Source organism: Sphaerodactylus townsendi, linkage group LG01 (assembly GCF_021028975.2).
Source record: "Sphaerodactylus townsendi isolate TG3544 linkage group LG01, MPM_Stown_v2.3, whole genome shotgun sequence".
Lineage (NCBI taxonomy): Eukaryota > Metazoa > Chordata > Lepidosauria > Squamata > Sphaerodactylidae > Sphaerodactylus > Sphaerodactylus townsendi.
The window spans coordinates 121,104,759-121,119,752 of record NC_059425.1 but is presented as its reverse complement, the minus strand read 5'-3'; the positions used below and the strand labels follow the sequence as shown (position 1 = coordinate 121,119,752).

General features: G+C 42.2%; 1 protein-coding gene across 1 annotated transcript in view; it reads right to left on the bottom strand.

The window, feature by feature from the left end:
* Window positions 1–296: 296 nt before the first annotated feature.
* TRAF3IP2 (TRAF3 interacting protein 2) overlaps window positions 297–14,994 on the bottom strand; it is a 39,854-nt gene continuing 25,156 nt past the window's right edge. The window contains exons 8-10 of the mRNA XM_048505715.1: window positions 7,643–7,759; window positions 5,002–5,076; window positions 297–3,897 (exon numbers count right to left, since the gene is read on the bottom strand). Of these exons, the coding sequence (XP_048361672.1) occupies window positions 3,751–3,897; window positions 5,002–5,076; window positions 7,643–7,759 (339 nt within the window). The 3' untranslated portion in view covers window positions 297–3,750. The remainder of the gene's footprint in view (window positions 3,898–5,001; window positions 5,077–7,642; window positions 7,760–14,994) is intronic.

Sequence of the window (14,994 nt, the reverse complement as noted above, 5' to 3'; positions counted from 1 at the left end):
TAATTCAGAAGAACAGAGAGGAAGCTCCTAAGGAACAAGAGCTGCACAAAGGAGTTACAGAGAACTTGAAAAGGCACTTTTAAGGAAGTGTATACTAGAAATCCATGTATCTTTTTCTGTGATTCTTAGCATTTGCAGCTATATGGCAGTATCCTTTTTTGAAGTTGTGGTTCAGCATTTGGTACATTAAACAAGCTGGTGTAGCAAGTTTCACTGTTGGGTTGTAATTCACACACTCACTTTATGCACTCACATTCCTTAAACTAGTAATAATACATTTCATAAAGCAACTGAGATCACCAAAGAAAATGTTTTATCCGAGTAACAAAAATTAGAAACATTACAGTAATATAAAAATGGAAGGAGCTGAATCTGATTTTGAATACAAGCAACATTTGCTGGCAAGCAGTGCCATGGAGATATTGTGATTGTGCCTCTGAAGGCAATTGTGTAGGCTACAGTTTACTTAAGGTGGCTCATCTGACAAAGGATTAAAATCGTCACACAAGGAACAAATTAAGAGTTCCCCTGGACAGGTTCCAAATTAAGAGTTCCCCTGTGGGGGATGGGGTAAGCAGAGGCTAAGGAGAAGTTGGTACTTTTGACTGATCTACAACAAAGTTGTGTTCTAGAATCATAATTTTTGCACAAAAATGAGAAGGGGAAGTATGAATGTCCAGCTAAGAATATGGAGGTCGATCATAACCATTTCAGCTGTAATTACAGTTTAATATAAGGCGAGTTCCTTCTCAAATCTGTGTCCACTTTAATAAGCTATTGTTGATATCTAATTTGGTGTTCATAAAGTTTCTCTCAGGCTATATTGTCATCATGCATATAAGTTAGAATAGACTAAGAAAAATACCCAAAAATGCATAGCAAAGATTATGATTATTATGGAGTCTCAGACCAGATGATCTATTCTCTCTGGGATAGAGAAAGTTGAATGATGGGAAGGGCCTGGGTGCAGCTGTGCTAGACACTTGTAATGTAAGGGTAAAACTCAGCTGCAAATCATAGCACAATGCAAAACATCTGGTTCAAATGCCAATTATCACAGTAACAATTACAGTAGTAGCAATAACAGACCAGGTTCCTCACCTGGTTGAAAGACAATTTTGTTATGCATCAGTGAAAGTGACCTTTCTTGCTTAACAGCGGGAGCTTTTTTGTCTGCTGATAATCTTAGCTATATCATTGCTTTGTGACTGTACAAATATTACCTTAAAAAGAGGATTATAGTTTCATTCCTGGCATTTAGGCTCATTAAGACTTTTCTCTTAATTGACTGTTCTTAATCGCATAGTTATACTCCATATCTTATCTGGCAATCGCTGAGCTAATCTCATCTTAATTGAGCTTTGTATTTAACTGGGTTTTATTTTAATTGGCTCTCATTTTAATTGATTAATTTTTAAAATTGGTTGTTTTAGTTGTATAGCTTTATAGCTGTCGAGAATAGTACTGTTTTTAACTGTTTTATGAATTGGATCTTATCTTAATCAACTGTTATTTTAGGAAAATTAGGAAAATTTTAGGAGTATTAACTCCTGCTAGTTAATGGAACAAATTGACTGACGAGCCCTGCCAGGTGGTAAGCAATTCAGTGAATAGCCAACTCCTCCACAAACTTACCCTGGTACTTTTCTCCCCTATTTACAAGGTAGGTCAGCCTTACAAAGGAATCCAGTAGCACTTTTTATAGAGACTAAATTAAATTCTAAAAGATGTTATAATTACCGATCAATCAAGAAATCTTTAAGTTTAATATTGAATTGTAAGCCTTCTGAGATCCATCTACTTAAGTTTGAATACCTTAAAAAACAGATGTGGCTACAGTGTAGTTCATAACCTATGCAATTCTAGAAAGCAAGTAAAAATGAATAAAAAGGCTTGCATAGCACAGGGACAGTATTTGACTTTGCTTTTTTTTCTGTTCAGTTCAAGGGAACCTTTTAACAGTAACAGATGTGGACAGTTTCTGGTTTTGGTTGCAACTACTTGATGCAGAACCAGTGTGTAGTTTAATAATAAAGGAAAGAAATTCCCAGCGGCCCCTCCCACCTAGATGTAACACCCATAAGCATGCAAAATAGACAGCAGTACCATTTGTAGCTACCTGAGGCAAAAGCCTCCTTCTGCTATGACTTGGACCTCTTAATAATATCAGAACAATAGAGCCCAAGGCAGCCTACTGCTTACTACAAAGAACAGTACTGGAATAAATAAATAGATAGTGCCTGATGAGAAAGAAGGCTATATGAATATTACTTCTTCAGTAATCCCACAGGATTTGAGTACATTAATATTTACTGTCAATTGTTAAAACAAACCTGTTCCATCACCCCAAAGATAGAGAACTGAGAGTGGTTAGTTGCTGTCGGTTGCCATGGCAAAATTGTTGTACAAGGATATATAGCTTTGTTTCTTTTAAAACCAGGTAGTCACCCAAGCTGCATTAATGTGGATATGTGATAAATTATAGTAATTATCTTTCCTGTTCAACAGCCTGTCTTATTTGTATGTTGCATAGCTACAAACTGTCTCTCCCTTTGAACTTTCTTTGATTAGTAATAGTCCTCTTATTAACATTCCTGATTCTCACAGCTCTGCTCACCAGAGATAAGGCAGGCTAGACCTTGAACAATGGGCCTTTTCAATTAAGCTGCTCTTTGCACAAACCTTCATTATTTATCTTGCCGTCTGTACAGTAACAAGTCTTAGCTTTCTTATTTAAAGGATGCCAGACTTCGTCTAAAAAAGAAAGAGCCTACAAAGTGGGAAGCTGACAGTTATAAGCAAAGGTACATCTTTATAGTAATCTTAGGGATTAACAGGATACACATAACTTTTCTGTAAGATGCCACCTGCTTCTCCGTGTGAAGTCGAAGGTCCTGGAAGTTTTTGCACACAACTATATGTTCTGCCATTAGAGCCATGGCTCCTTTTCATATGCTACAGTCACATCACAGTGGTTGTGAGCCCTGGCTCAGCTAGTACATGGGGAAGCTTGGTATGGGGGTATCGTTTTGGGCAGCAGTCCCCATCAGTTATACTTGCAGTGCCATCCTAAGATAGATAAAGTGTCAAGGTACCCAGCTAGAACACTCGTATGCCAGTGCAGTCCAAATTCTGTATTAAATGACTAGGCTATGCTTTCATATAGCAGCAGTAAAGAAGCCTATTTCAAGTATGAGAAAGCATCTAAATGTGCATAACTAAACATTAACTTTGGAGTTCAGTTTATCTACAATGAACTGTTAAACAGTCATGTATTTCTCAACAGTGATAAAGATGGCAGCCAACATGAAAGGCAGATACTTTATATGAGCATAACTGTGGAGATCATTGAACAAGGCAAGAACATCTGGCTGACAACAAAAGGAAGCCAAAGCAAACAACAGAGTGCACTTTTTTGCTTATTGCAACATCATTTACAGTATTTGCTTGTTTTGCCTCAGACTTGGAAAGCAGGTTGCTCATAACACAAGAGGAATGACTGGACATTCTTTCCATTTGCAGTTTGTTTAAACATAGAGAAAGAAGTAGCATGCCTGATCAGTCACAGAAGGAAACATTCAGGATAAGGGAAAACACATGGGTTTGCATTACCCAGGACAATTCTATTAGCGGGGGCGGGGGAAGGGAGAGCGCATGCTTTTCATCACTCAGAAGGGGAAGCCAGGAAAATCCTGGCTGCCAGCCATTAGAGCCATACATTAATTGTTTCACGTATACTTTAATGTACGTTCATAATGGCACAACCTGGAGTGTAGGCAAAGGTCCTATCGGAGGAGCGACATATTCTTCTTCTCTTAGTAACCGCAGCAGAATGTTCTTTTTATTTCGGGGCCACTTGTAGATGTGAGTGTTCTGAAGCCAGGTTGGTACATGTTCCTGTGAAGGGGGGAGATTTAAAATTCCTTTATTTCAGTACCATCATTTTTCAGCAACTTCCAGACCTTATCAAGGTTAAGATTCATCTTCTCTCCTGAGCCTTTGTCTGAACACAGCATGCAATTAGTCATGCTTTGCATTGCCTCTCTGAGTTTATAGTGCAATTTGAATAATTCACTGTGGAAATCACTTGGGTGAAACATTTTATGATTCCTTTTACACTGTTGGTTAAAATACACCAACCAAACCTTTCATTAAAAACCTCTGGGAAGTATGTGGCTTCATATTCCTATAGTTCAAAACTACTAGGCACTTGTAGAAAGGTTGCCATTTCAGGGCAGAATAATATCCTGAGTGGGTCGTGCCTTCCTCCTCTACCCACCAAGAACTGGAATGGCAGGATATCCCCTGCCATTCACTGGTTTTGTGAGAGCAAATGTGGCTCTCTCCCCCCACCTCAGTTGCAAATGGAGAAGGAGCAAAAGGGTTACACATTTTTTGTGTGGCTTTAGGGAGAGGTCAGATATATCCTGGCCTAGGCATTTTTTTGATGGCAATGTGGAATTATGGTATAAATCCAGATCCTTGCACACAGAAGCAGGATGTTCACACATAACTATGTTGAATGTCTATGTAGTCACCAAATGATCTGGGTTGAGTTGTTTTAAAAGTGTGACAAACACGTAGGAACGAGAACCACAACAGGCATCAATAGCCAAAGCTAAGTCCCATTGACTTAACCACAACCATCTGGACTTTGAGAAGGAGCAGGACAGAGATCTGCTGGAGTGCTGATTGTGGTTCATTGTGGAATGTGACTGTTGCTGATTGGGGATGATCTGTTTACCTGGGGTTGACTGCTGACCCTGGCCTCTGCTGGTTAAGCTCTACTAGCTCTTCATGTCAGCAGCTAGTACATTCATATTTTTGACAAAAACTAGACTTTGATCTAAAATGGTGTGAAGCATTTCTGTCAGATATTGCTCTGAATACTAATTGAATTTTAACTGATGGTGAGAAAAGGAGATTGAATGCTTTTTAAAATGTATCTCAGCTTGTGCATGCATCAAAAATAAAATAAAATAAATTCAATTTTGGTTTTACCTTTTTTGCATTTGGAAAAAGCACAGGAATGAATCGAAAATTCATGCTTCCTTGTTGTATAAACTCAATCTGCATCTAAAAAAAGCATAATGCTTACAATTAAATATTTTAAATGCAAAATCAGAATTATGTGCTATTGTACTGGATTGTGGACTGCTTAAGAACCATGGTGCATACTTGACACTGGGTCAAAAGCTACATACCCTGCCCTTATCAGCTGGTCAGTGCAGTCAGCTTTGAGAATACCAGTCATAACCCAGGACTGAAACATATGCTCCATAATGTTCAGGGAACCCACTGATGCATATAGCTGTTTTTGGATTGAAATCCACAGACATCTGGCTGTGCTGGATTGTAGCCTATGCATATATTCACATCTGCACTGTTGTTCAGATTTATTAAATACCATCTCCAAAAATAATGTTATTTTTAAAATCCTTTTTTCAAAGAACAAATTACTTACTATGGAATTGTTTTGTTCACAGGTAATACATAGCAGAATTGCATTTCAATTCAACATTAACCCGGACTGGATTTGGTGGCCCTGGCCACCTACTCCTGTATTAGGAAGAAGAAGAGTTTGGATTTATATCCCCCCTTTCTCTCCTGCAGGAGACTCAAAGGGGCTTACAATCTCCTTGCCCTTCCCCCCTCACAACAAACACCCTGTGAGGTGGGCGGGGCTGAGAGAGCTCCGAGAAGCTGTGACTAGCCCAAGGTCACCCAGCTGGCGTGTGTGGGAGTGTACAGGCTAATCTGAATTCCCCAGATAAGCCTCCACAGCTCAGGCGGCAGAGCTGGGAATCAAACCCGGTTCCTCCAGATTAGATACATGAGCTCTTAACCTCCTACGCCACTGCTGCTCCTATTACATTTAGATTAGACTTCAGACCATTAAAAGTAATTAGTAATTCTAAAGTGTATTCAGATTAGTGGCGCTTACAATGAGCCTCAGATGTAACATAAATGTAGAGGAGCTTCTAAGGTCTTGGTGAAGCATGTAGGTCTCCCAGTCCTTCCCTCTGTATCAAGAAGGGACAGCAAGAGCCTGAGATGGAGCCTTGAGATTGTAGTAGCAGCTGAGATCTCCAGACCCTTTTTGCAAATCTGACACAGAATGAGGCATGGTGAACAAAGGGTTGCCAGTCTCCAGTTATGGTCTGGAGATCACCCAGAATTACAGCTGGATAGACATTTGTTAGGAGTGCTTTGATTGTGTGATTCTGCATGGCAGGGGGTTGGACTGGATGGCCCTTGTGGTCTCTTCCAACTCTATGATTCAAGTCTCCAGATGATAGGGATTAGTTCCCCTGGAGGAAACAGCAGCTTTGGAGGATAGATTCTATGGCAGGGGTAGGGAACCTGTGGCTCTCCAGATGTTCAGGAACTACAATTCCCATCAGCCTCTGTCAGCATGGCCAATTGGCCATGCACAGGTAGAAGAACTGATGTAGTTCCTGAAAGAGGCTCTGATTCTGTTCCTATAACATTATATCTCACTGAGGTCCTTCCGCTCCCCAAACCCTGCCCTCTCCAGGCTCCACCCCCAAATCTCAAGGGCCTTTCTAACCCAGAGTTAGGAGCCCCAGGTGGAGGATGTTTAAGTCACTAATATTGCAGCTCTGACTTCAAGGGATTTAGAAGACTGAACCTAAACAGACTGTACTGTGAAAATACTAATCTGGATTTAGATTGAACATTTTAGTCAATAGTCCCGTTCATTTGAGATTTTAATCAAAAGTGAGTCACAACTAAATTAAACTGAAGTCAGTGGAGTGGGCCAATTTCAAATACATTGTGCTGGACTATGCCTTTTGCCTCTAATCCAGTACAATTTTACACTGATAAATACACCATCAGTACTACTGTGAGCCAGACAGCTTTTTCCCCAGAGGAAAGGTCCTTGTGACAGTGTTTTAAGCCACTCTTCTCTCACAGCCTTGAGCCTTCTTACAGTGTGACTCAGCTTTATTCTTGTAAAACTTTAAAGAGTGTTGCATAAAGAATTCAAATTCACCTGAACTGGTAGAAGCTGCTAGAGATTGGCATAGCACTGTCCTGATCTCCCAGCAATAGGGAGAACCAGCTTCATGCCAGCTTATTATTAAGTCTGATCAAAAGAAAAACTCCAGAGAGAATTATTTAAAGTATTAGTAAGCGGCGTTTCTGTGGCAATCAGGAGGCCAGAGGGAGATCCAATCAAATATACCAGCCCCAAGAACCATGAAACTACACAGATGTGAATTTTCATCCTTTCATGCTTCAATGTTTAATTTCTCAGGTCTGACAGATTTATTATTGTATGTGGGCCCTACTGTCTTTTTAGAGTGAGTCAAAGTGAGAAAGTACAGATATGAGATAATATTAAATGTCTTGAGAATGGTTTAAAGGCATTTAAGCTAAAATCTATAGAGAAAGTGAAGCAGCAAGTTACACACAGTCACACTCTACCTGAACCTTGGAGTAAGCAAATAGAACTGCTTGTAAAACACTTTCAATGCTGGAAGGGAACAAAGTCTAAATACTGACAGATCAGTGCTTAACTGTTAGATTTACTGAGGACGAGACACAAAGGGCATTTCTTTGGAAGAGGGAAAGCTGCAGACCTCTTTTGAAATGGTATGCACATGTCCTCACTTACCATCCTGTGGATATATTTAGTATGTAAGCCATGTTCATCTTTGTCCAGCTGGGATTCAGCCCCTTCTACATCCTGTTTGTATTTTGGACTGATTGCTATGATTATCATCACTGTCTTCTGTCAAGGAAAAAATGTTTTTATGAAATTGTAAAATGCCGCATGGTTAGGCAAAGCAGCTTGGAAACCTGCCAGTCTGTATTTCTACATGATCTGATGTTCTCTGGCAGCAGAAGACAACCCAGTTCGTTTTGGCAGTGAAGCAACACTAATCTATATACTGTATGTCACAAAGTGTACTCTAGTTAAATGTAAAAAGGGACAGAAAACGTATTTCACTGTTGACCAGGATATTCCCAAAAGCTTAAAAATGTACATGCAAAATCACACCAGTCTGGCTGCTTCCTCAACATGCCCCAATTTGTTTGGGAGCTTCCACACCATGCCTCCCAAGTTCATCTTGTGGCACTTCCAGGACTGTCTCTTTTAAACCAGAACAAAGAAAAATCTCCTCTTAACTTAAAAGGGAAACGGTACACCAGCAGCCCATCTGGAAGTAGCATGCAGAACTTGGCACTGCCTTAAAAATGGCAGCACTAGGCTCCAGTGTTTCCCTTACCACTTTTAGCCCTTTTATGGGGTTCTCTCCCATGTGACGACTGGTGTTCTCTGGCAGCTTTGCTGTTGTGGTGTGTGTGTGTGTGTGCCAGTCTGAAGGGGACACAGCAAGATTTCCTCAAGTCTCTGCTTTTGTGATGAGGAGGCGGCGAGCGGAGGGGGGAGCAACGCAGCAGCAGGTGGTATAGAGATGTGGTAGGTGAATGTTGTCCCCCTCACTAATGCTTGCATGGCGGGGACTGCTTTTCCTGGCCACCCTCTGGGGGGACCCTTCTCTGTCACTGCCTTAGTGGGACACAGCAATGCCAGGGTGGCACATCCTCCAGTTTTTTTGTTTAAATTTCTGGTAAACAAATTGTGACCAGTAAAAAAATTATGTAAACATGCATATTTTCTCAGCTTCTATATACAGTGGAACCTCGTTTTTCATTGCCTTTGGTTTTCATCGGTTTCGATTTTCATCGATTTTTTCAGTGAAAAATTTGTCTCAGTCTTCATCGATTTACAGTAAGGTGCAGGGGTTTGTGGAGAAAAATGACCCGGACAAAGCTGTTGCAGGCTGTGTCTGCAACTTGTTTAATGACAATGTCCTGCCCCATTTCAGACAAATCTTAAAGAGGCATCAGAAACAGACCTCTTTAGACAGCTTTCTGGTGCGACATTGGTCCACTGGCTCTGAAGCTGGTCCTAGTGTTATTGTTTGTTACTGTTTTCAGCATTAAACACTATGTTTATTCACCAAAAATGTGTTTTTGGTATGTTTTTTTGGAGTGCCTAGAACGGATTAATTGGATTTACATTGATTCCTATGGAAAAGTTTGCCTCAGTTTTCATCAGTTTCGGTGTATGGTGTACGGCGCGCACCCCGCCTCCTTGTAGCTCCGTGACTGGAGCTGAGTGTCTTCCACATATTGGTGACACCCAACTCAAAAACCCCTGATGACCTCTCCTTAAGACTTCACAATAAGTTGGAAACATATATACAAATATATGGTAGATGATAAGGAATTCGTGATAAGAACATTGAATCAAAAATGGGAGAAGGAATGATTTCTAGACATTGGTAATACTGAAAAATTAATAGACGGAAAAATATAAAGATTGGGAAATATAGGGCGTTAGAAAGAAAAGTGATATTAAAATGGTACAGAACACCAAAACAACTAGCATATATGATAAAAGGACTTAGTTCTAAATGCTGGCACTGTGGAGACCAAGAGGCATATTATAGCCATATGTAGATAGAATGTGCAGAAGTAAAAAAAATTTGGACAATTGTATTGTTATATATCGAGAAACTGGTGAAGATTAATATTGATTTAAATAATGACTTAATGTTCATGGGTGTAATGAAAGACAGAAGGGTGGATAAACAATATAGTTATGTGTATAAAATAATGATTAAAGCAGCCCATGCAACAGTAGCCTTGGGCTGGAAAGAAAAGAAAAAATGGACACTTCAGAAATGGCCAGAATATATCTGGGAACAAGTGACACTTGATGTTTTTTGATATATTAACCAAAAATAAGACGTGGCAAGATAAACAGAATGAAATTTTCAAGATATGAATAATATACGTGGACTGGATGAAAGAAGCTCGAGTCAATGAAGAAATATGGGAGAAGAGGCTACAGAGAATGAACTTACTGCTGTTTGTGTGACAAAACTATGAAGAAGAAGAAATGGGGGGAGGGAGAAAAGGGGGGAAAAGTATTGTTTGAAAATGTATGAAGAAGGAAATTACTATAAACTAAAATTCACAATAAGTTTGAAAGAGGTGCGAGTATACACTCATGGGTGCAGACAAAAAAAGCTCTGACTGGTGGTAGAAGTAGGCAGGTGAGAGGGTCAAGGAGAGGGTCAGTGAAGTGTCCTATGGGGATACAGTACTCTGGCAAACAGGCAACAGCTCAGTGAGGTGCTTCTGGCTTGCAACATTCCAAAATGAATGAGAAAAAAAGATGCCATTAGTTTGGACAATGAAAAAGAATAATAAAGAACAAACAAATGCCATTTGTAAAATGCATTTTTTACTCTTCCTTTCTCTTGTCTTCCTTTCTTCCTCCTCCCCTCCCCTCAACAGAACGGCAGGCCAGCTGGCAGATGCTCTTGTCCCCACCCCCCTTGCCTACAGCAACACTCTGGCACACCCTGAGGACAGCCCTATCTCAGACATACTCTGAAGACTACTTCTCCCAGGATACACTGAGGTGCCAGAAGAAGAAAGAGGAGGGGGGGGATCCTTTGCCCTCCCGAGAGCCAGGCAGCCTGCCATGATCTGGGCAGCCACTGCTTTGTATCACAGTTGCTTTGTTCAGCAGCACGACTAATCACAGCCATCGCTGCAGCACAGTTAGAGCGATAAAGCGGGGAGGGGAGACTGAAGGAGATTATTCTTCATTCAGAATGAGAGTGTGTCATAATGAAGAAAACTGAATGAAGTGTTGTAAATGGAAACAAACAGGCACCCCCCTGCTTGATCCAATAGTAAGATGCTAGGATTATGCTGTATTTCAAATCTGTACTTGTAACAATATTATTTATTTCAAAACAGAAAGTATTTTTAATGACATCTAATACTATTCTGTTGCTTAGGCTCCAAGAGCTTCATGGTCAGTGCTGTGTTGCATTCCTTGTCCTTAGACCTGCACTTTGCCTATCTCAAGCACATCTACTGCGAACATAGCATGGAATGAGCAGAACATTCATGCAGTTAGGGAGGCTGAGATAGGACTAGCCACGGTTGATAGATAGAAGAGCAAGGTAATTAGCCACAGAAAAATGTGTCCAGCTTTGGAAGAAACGCATATCATAGGCACACGTCCTAAGAGTACAGTAAAGGTAACTGCAGGAGTTATGTCTAGGGAAAATGGGATCAGAGTGATTTTTCAACTTAATTCTTGAAAAGTATTGATAAAACAAAGGACAGCTATGCGGAAAAAAGGGATTTTGCACACATATCCCTTGCAGGACTCAGAAATGCACACAGATGCCATACACCAGGGGTAGGGAACCTGCGGCGCCGAGAGCATGTCACAGCCTCTTCTGCCTTTACACTCTGCAGCTCCATGGGCAGACACCACGGCTTCATCCCCTTTTCACCAATTGCCGCCCAGCTGGCTGGGCAGCAACCCCTCTCGCCCAGCCCGTTGGAGGCCCGAGCGGGTAGGTGCTTTCCCAGTGGCTGGTGAGGCCGAGCCAGCCCGGCCTATATCTGCCTGCCCTGCAGGCCAGCAGAGGCGGAGTGCACCAATTGCCAGCGGCCCGGCTGGAGCAGCGCCAGCTGAGGCGCTTCCCCCTCTAGCCACCTTGTTGAGCAGGGCAGGCAGCTTCCAGCGGACCAGCAAGGCCGAGCAGCTGGCCCCATCCTTGTCCACCTGCAGGCAGCAGGGTGGAGTACATCCATCAAACTTCTCAGAATGAGTGGAGTAAAAGGTAAAAAAGCCCAATATATACAGTGTTATCTTTATTTTAAATGTCAAAAATTATTTCTTTGACTCCAAAGTGTTTTTCTTTTCCCGTGGAAAAGCGAGGTCCAAATGGCTCTTTGAGTGTTAAGGTTCCCCTACCCTGCATACACCAGGGGTAGGGAACCCTGCGGCTCGAGAGCCGCGTCACCTGCCTTTACACTCTGCGGCTCCATGGGCGACACCCGGCTTCATCCCCTTTTCACCAATTGCCACTTGGCTAGCTGGGCAGCAGCTTCCCTCGCCCGCCCGTTGGGCCCGAGCGGGTGGTGCTTTCCCAGTGGCTGGTGAGGCCGAGGCAGCGGCACAAATCTGCCTGCCTGCAGGTGGCAGAGGCGGAGTGCACCAATTGCCCCGCGGCCCGGCTGGAGCAGCGCCAGCGGAGGCGCTTCCCCCTCTAGCCTGCCTTGTTGAGCAGGGCAGAGCTCAGCTGACCAGCAGGCAGGCAGCTGGCCCCATCCTTGTCCACCCTGCAGGCAGCAGGGTGGGTGCATCCATGCGCTTCTCAGAATGAGTGGAGTAAAAGGTTAAAAAGCCCAATATATACAGTGTTATCTTTATTTTAAATGTCAAAAATTATTTGCGGCTCCAAGTGTTTTCTTTTCCCGTGGAAAACGGGTCCAAATGGCTCTTTGAGTGTTAAAGGTTCCCTACCCCTGCCATACACACTGGGACTGGATCAGGACAGGAACACAAACACCAAAACAGGGTTGTGAGGGAGGGGGCAACATTCCTGGGATTCAAGTCAGTTGGAGGGCCACTGAAAGCAGCACCATGTTGCATTCAGCAAATGTGTTTCAATTTATTTTACTTCTAACATAGTTCTGCTCTTCAGCTATTAGGGGCACGGGGAAAGCAGAGCACAAAAATCATTAGTAGCTCTGACTATTTGCTCACTGTGCCTTTCTGCAAAGTTTATTACAAAGCTTAAGCAAACTCTTGTCTGTCAGATGCTGCTAAACCCATCAATGAAGCCAACATTGGAGCAAGGTGTTAGGGTCTGTTACCCCAATCATCAAAGAAGGGTTCAAGAGCTTTATTGGAACCGTGTCAGCCCAGTGCGCAGATAGCAGAAACTAAAGTTTGGCTCTTTGGCCTCTGGTAAGTTACAGAACGGTTCAACCCATAATCCCCCCACCCTCGCATTCCCATAATTTCAGCATTACAAAGGACGGTGAGAACAGAAGCATTGTTTAGGACAGGCGGTTCACTCCTTTAGAGGAAGGCAGATAAGAGTGAACGTTTAAGCTCTATTGACTAGTTACATGCGAGCAGGGGGAGGCCTCCTTTGCCTTGGGCGATGATAATGGCTGGACCTATCTGTGGCCTTGGTGCGGACGTGCAAGCTGCCAGGCCGAGAATGGCGCAGGCCTGACATTAGGCAGGACCAGCCAGGACAACCTATAGACATTGCCAGGATGAAGAATCCTACCAAGGTTATCTCCAGCAGTCTATCATTTCCCTCCTTTCATTCCTCCCAGTTCCAGATCTTCCAAAGGAACACTGTTAGCGTGCTGCAGAAAATAAAGCAACCTTACCTCTTTTCTAAATTTCTCTTTTTCAAAATTTTCTCTCAATTTTGTTCTCTTCCTTCCATGATCTGCCTTAATCTCCCCCTCCCCCCCCTTTAATTTGTCAGTTTTGGTTTCAACTTCTTCTCACCCTTATCCTGCTTGGAAACTTACAGTATAAAAACATAAGAACAAGCCAGCTGGATCAGACCAGAGTCCATCTAGTCCAGCTCTCTGCTACTCGCAGTGGCCCACCAGGTGCCTTTGGGAGCTCACATGCAGGAGGTGAAAGCAATGGCCTTCTGCGCGGCTGTGTTAGCTCCGGCACCCTGGTCTGTTAAGACATTTGCAATCTCAGATCAAAGAGGATCAAGATTGGTAGCCATAAATCGACTTCTCCTCCATAAATCTGTCCAAACCCCTTTTAAAGCTATCCAGGTTAGTGGCCATCACCACCTCCTGTGGCAGCATATTCCAAACACCAATCACACGTTGCGTGAAGAAGTGTTTCCTTTTATTAGTCCCACCTTTTCCCCAGCATTTTCTTGGCAATGAATGCCCCTGGTTCCTAGTGTATTAGAGAAAGAGAGAAAAATTTCTCTCCGTCGTAAGCATTTTCTACCCCATGCATATAATTTTTTTTTTCCTTTTTTTTTTTTATAGACTTCAATCATATCCCCCCTCAGGCGTCGACTCTCCAAACTAAAGAGTCCCAAACGCTGCAGCCTCTCCTCATAGAATAGAAATCTTTATTGGCCAAGTGTGATTGGACACACAAGGAATTTGTCTCCGGTGCATATGCTCTCGGAGTGTACATGCTAAAAGAAAAATACATTTGTCAAGAATCATAAGGTACAGCACTGTAATGATTAATCATTGGTATAGGTCCTAGTAAAGCAATCAGGAAACAATCAGTAGTAATGAAAAACATAAAGATGTAAAATCATACAAAATGAAAAAAAAAATAAAAATAAAATGTAAGAATAAAATGCCAGCACAGGCTATAGTCATACAGTCATAAGTGGGAGGAGATGGGTAATAAGAGATGATAGAAAAAAGCAGTGCAGTAATTATAATAATAAGTATATAATAAATAGATTTAACATTATCCGTAGGGAATTATTTGTTTAACAGAGTGATGGCATTCGGGAAAAAACTGTTCTATGTCTAGTTGTCTTGGTGCAGTGCTCTGTAGCTTAATGCGCTTAGAGGATAAGAGTTGAAACAGTTTATGTCCAGGGATGCAGGGGTCAGTAAATATTTTCACACAGCCCTTTTGACCCGTGGCAGTACATGTACAGGTCCTCAATGGAAGGCAGGTTAGGGGCAGCAATTGTTTTTTCTGCAGTTCTGATTATTCTCTAAAGTCTGTGTCGATCTTGTTGGGTTGCAGGCAGAACCAAACCCCACACAGTTATAGATAGGTGCAGATGACAGGACTCAATGATTCCTCTGTAGAACTTGTATCAGCAGCTCCTTTTGGGCAGTTTGAGCTTCCTGAGTTGGCGCATAGGAAAGAACATTCTTTTGTTGTGCGCTTTTTTGATGACATTTTTTGATATTAGGTGACCATTTTAGGTCATGCGAGATATGATGGAGACCCTAGAAATCAAAGGTCTCTACCGCTGATACTGTGTTGTCTGAGGGTATCAGGAGAGGATGTAGGATGGGAGGGTTTCTCCCTGAAATCTACCACCATTTCTAATGGGTTTTAAGTGTGTCTAGTTCTAGATTGTTCCAGTGGCACCACGAAGGCTA